At 36.5% G+C, this 4,550-nt stretch overlaps 2 protein-coding genes across 2 annotated transcripts; both read right to left on the bottom strand.

Annotated features, from left to right (window-relative positions):
* Positions 1-807: 807 nt before the first annotated feature.
* LOC133848368 (uncharacterized) lies at positions 808-1,701 on the bottom strand. Its single transcript, XM_062283907.1, has one exon. It carries the CDS (start codon positions 1,699-1,701, stop codon positions 808-810), a length of 894 nt encoding a protein of 297 aa, XP_062139891.1.
* Positions 1,702-3,119: 1,418 nt separating this feature from the next.
* On the bottom strand, positions 3,120-3,905 carry LOC133848362 (uncharacterized). The gene has a single exon (XM_062283894.1). The coding sequence runs from the start codon at positions 3,903-3,905 to the stop codon at positions 3,120-3,122; it is 786 nt and encodes a 261-aa protein (XP_062139878.1).
* Positions 3,906-4,550: the final 645 nt, after the last annotated feature.

Below are 4,550 nucleotides of genomic sequence, written 5' to 3'. Positions count from 1 at the left end.
ATATATATTCTTGATCCGTCTGTGTGTCTGTCCGTCTATGTGTCTGTCCGTCCGTTCGTATGAAGCACTGGATCTCAGAGACTATAAGAGCTATAATTAAACCCGCTACCCATAGGGTAGAAGGGTATTATAACTTTGTGCCGGCAGGAAATGTATGTAACAGGTAGAACGAGGCATCTCCGACCCTATAAAGTATATATATTCTTGATCAGTGTCAACAGCCGAGACGATATAGCCATATCCGTCTGTCCGTCTGTCCGTCCGTCCGTCTGTCCGTATGAACACCTAGATCTCAGAGACTATAGGAGATAGAGCTATAATTTTTTTCGACAGCATTTGTTATGTTTGCACGCAGATCAAGTTTGTTTAAAATTTTTGCCACGCGCACTTCCGCCCCCGCAAATCAAAAAAATCGAATAACAAACGTAATTTTAAAGCTAGAGTTGCGATTTTTAGTATGTACAAAAATATTTATAGTAATTGTGATTCCTTAAAATTTGGTTGCGATCAGATAAAAATTGTGGAGGTTGTGGAATTCGGCACCGGCTTAACCCGAGTGCTTAAAATCAGATCACAAAAATCTTGTGCATTTTCGACACCCATACTCATGAGTATAAGTGATTTAGGCACCGGTACTCTTGAGTATAAGTGTTTTTTGACACCCGTACTCATGAGTATGCAGATAACCGTAAAAACCTTTTGCAAAGATTAAAAATTCATTATCATCATTGTTTATTTCTAATATATTTGTATGACCAATTCTTAGATACCGATACTTTGATAATTTAACAACATTTTGTCGCTGAATCAGCTTTCATCGATTTGTGCTGGAGGTCTTGAGATATAGATAGCAGCATCTTTTGACCAAGATGTCAATGCTATAACATTCTGTGGTCCGCATGTAGTCGTGGTTGTAATAGTGCTACTAGCGAAAGATGTCAGAGTTCTGCTCGAATTTGTGTACGATACTGGAGCATAGTTAAAAGTACTGATGTCACTCAAATTCTTGCACGAATAGCCATAAGAAAGTGCACACCAATAGCTAAGAGGACGCAAATCCTTTAGTTCGTTTCTCCAATTCATTTCGCCAATCAATGAACGTTCCACCGTTGTGTCATCGATAGTTGTGCGATTCCTTTGGGGCTCTGAGATATATCCACGTAGAGTCTTATTATTAATTTCCACATCGAGATAGTAAATCGCATTCGATGTCAAAATGTAGTTCAAATTGTAACACGTTTGCTTTCCGTTGATTAATGTAAACGTGTCTGAGCAAATAAAGTTGGGTCCAGGACTAGAACTGTCAACTGCATCGAATGACAAATGGATTCCAGTTTGTGAATCGATGCTATAAATACCAATGTGACCATTTAGAGTTTGCAATGTGTCCGTATCACTGACAGTAAAATCCAGCGCATTGTGAATGCCTTCAATGCTTGAGATATCGCCGATTGTCCATTGAAAGACACTGCGAATTCCCGTATAGTTTGATTCGGCTGACGACATACTAACTCGGTATTGCTCAGGGTATGTGGAGACGCTGAGAGGTTGTGTTGAAATGTAATTCACAGGATTTTGATGATCCTTTGTCTGCACTACAACATTGGTTTCATCTGGGAGTTTGATTTTGGCCGAGTCACCACTGCAGAGCAGAAATAAACAAAATAGGCCAAGGAACCACGTCTTTTGTGAGGAACTCATCGTTGTATACTGAATTGAAACCTCGTTGCCTGCCAGCTTTATAGCAACTTTATCAACTTATTTTTATTGATAAGTTTCGGTGCTTGGAAGGATAATCTAAAGGTACATCGGTTTAACAAACAAATATTCAAAAACCAAATCAAAACTCATAATTTCACAAAAAAGTTAATCATTTTTTTTTATCAGATTCCGATCTGTAAATGTGGACTTTATATAGGGGTATTAGCAAGTTTATTGTCAACTATCAGCTTTTGTATTTGACCATTTATTGACTGGCAATCGTGTTAATTAACTTCCAAGAACGAGATATGAATGATTTCATAAATTTAGTGTATTGTACAATTCATACAGCGAACCTTCTCAATTATATAAGCATTGTCTTTTTTATATTTGTATAATTTTATTTTAAATTGTTTACAATTATGATATTATTTCACATAATTTAAATAGAAACCACAGATCGTGTTCAATTGATTTGAGCCGACAACATGATGATCCCAATCTTTACCTAGAACAGTATATTCTGCTGGGCACTGCACAAAGTACGTACTACTACCTAAAGATCTGGTCCATCTTCCGGCTTTGTTGTATGATTGTGGCTGAAAGGTGAACCACCATGTTTCCCTATGAATTCCAACCCAATATAGCACAGGATTTATTTGATTCAGGTCATTGGTACATATATTTGATTTCGGCAAACAAAAAGGGTGGAAAGTAAGGATCGTCAATATCGGTAAGATCGGTTTGAGGAATTGATATATATCCACGAATAGTCTTTTTACGGATTTCCACATCGAGAAAATAGATCGCATTCTAAATCATGCTAAAGTTGGAATTAAAACAGCCATTATTCTTGGCAGAGAAATCAAATCCATTGAAGCAAGAGAATGAAAAGCCAGTTGAATTACTTTCTAATTCATTCATGGACAAATATACACTAATTTCTGAGTCTTTGCTCCAATTTCTCCAGTCAACTGAACCCTTTCATTAGTCGCATCCTCAATTGTGAATTTCATGTTATTTTGAATGCCTTGATTACTGCTGACAGATTTTCCTATAGTCCATTGGAATGCACTGCGAAATCCCGTAAAGTTTATTGCAGTCTCTGTTCGAATGTTCACTCTAAATTGTTCGTGATAAACTGTGTATCTTCGAGTCTCCTCCAGAGCCACATCCTTGGAAAAGTTGTTAGTAGTTGGCTTTGCCACGATGACACTGATGTCAACAGACAAGCACCATAAAGGCAGATAAAGCGCGTTGCTACTGAGAAACTCATCGTTTAGAACTGACAACAAATTATGTTTGCTACCATTTTTATAGCCACATTATCAAGTCTATAATAAGTGATAAGAGGTGGTTCCAGGAATAGATTTGATTTTTTTTACTTTTGACTAAGTGATTCGTGAGATGTAGATCTCTCAATCTGTAATTGCAATTGTATTCTCAAGGCCACAGATATAGTTGGTCACGGTGTACATGCTATTATAAGTATTAATTACTCTTTCCTGATTGTTGTACGAAATTGGGACATAGTTAAATGTTGTAATTTCACTCGTATTGCCGCAAGAAGATCCATAATTATTTTCAACAGAATATGCTTGAGGTCTTAAGTTTCCTAGATTAGTTAACCACTTGATTTCAGCTATCAAGTTTCGCGGTGTGTTGAGATCGTTTATATTGGTAAGATCGTCTTGAGGGTCTGATATATAGCCACTTATGATGCTATCACTGATTTCCACATCGAGAAAGTAAATCGCATTCGTAATCAGCGTATAGTTGGCATTAAAACACGCAAGATTGTCGCTGGAGACGCTAAAATTGTTTGAGCAATTGAATGGGGGATAATTAAGAGGCCAATCCATTGTGAAATGCACTCCGATTTGAGATCCGCTACTATATATTCCAATGCGTCCAAGCAAAAAAGTTGATGCGTTTTCCGTATCATTGATGTAAAACATCATGATATTATTGATGCCTCCATCGTTCAAAGTTTTCCCGACTCTCCATTGAAAAACGCTGCGAATTCCAGTAAAGTTGCTGTTCGGTATTTCTTGAATAATCACTCGGAAATTCTCGTTATAGCCTTGGAAGTTAGGCCCTTGATCCACGGATATACTTGTCTGCAGCTCAAAGAGATCCTTGGATCCACAGAACAGCGATAGACCACAAAGGTAAAACAAACACGTCTGTTTTGAAGAATTCATTGCGAAAAACTGAATGAAAATCAAATTGACCGACAGTTTTATAGAAACATTATCAATGATTTTTTATTGATTAGATTTGGTTATTGAAATATTTTTATACAATATTGATTCATTTTAATCAACTTACAACTAAAATTCTAATAACCATTTTTCCATTTATTATTTTTATATAATTTCAAATACTTTTAAGCTTTGTCTTTTAAAAAACATATTCAAGTCACATTATAATTCTTCCTTACGATTTTAGAACCACAAAGAAAATAATGAAGCACAAAAATATAGTATTTAATTGAAAAGAAGTTGCAGAATTTTTGTCTGTGCTATTTATTTGCTCTGAAGGTCTGGAGATGTAGACGCCAATATATTCATCCCAATCTGTCTCTACAATCGCTCTCTCTGGACCGCAGGCAAAATAGTGGGCCGTGGTTACCGTCAAACTATAAGAATTCTTAATTCTTTCCTCATTATTGTATGACACTGGCGCATAGTTGAAAGTTGTTATTTCACTCGTGTTATCACAAGAAGAGCCATAATTATTCTCGACCCAATAGCCTTCAGGTTTCAAGTTAATTAGTGTTCCGTGCCATTGAAATTCAGCTATCAATTTTCGCGGCAAGTTGGTAACATCCATATAGGTAAAATCCG

This window comes from Drosophila sulfurigaster, chromosome 2L, assembly GCF_023558435.1.
Source record: "Drosophila sulfurigaster albostrigata strain 15112-1811.04 chromosome 2L, ASM2355843v2, whole genome shotgun sequence".
NCBI classification, from domain to species: Eukaryota; Metazoa; Arthropoda; class Insecta; order Diptera; family Drosophilidae; genus Drosophila; species Drosophila sulfurigaster.
This window is presented reverse-complemented; position numbering and strand designations above follow the sequence as displayed.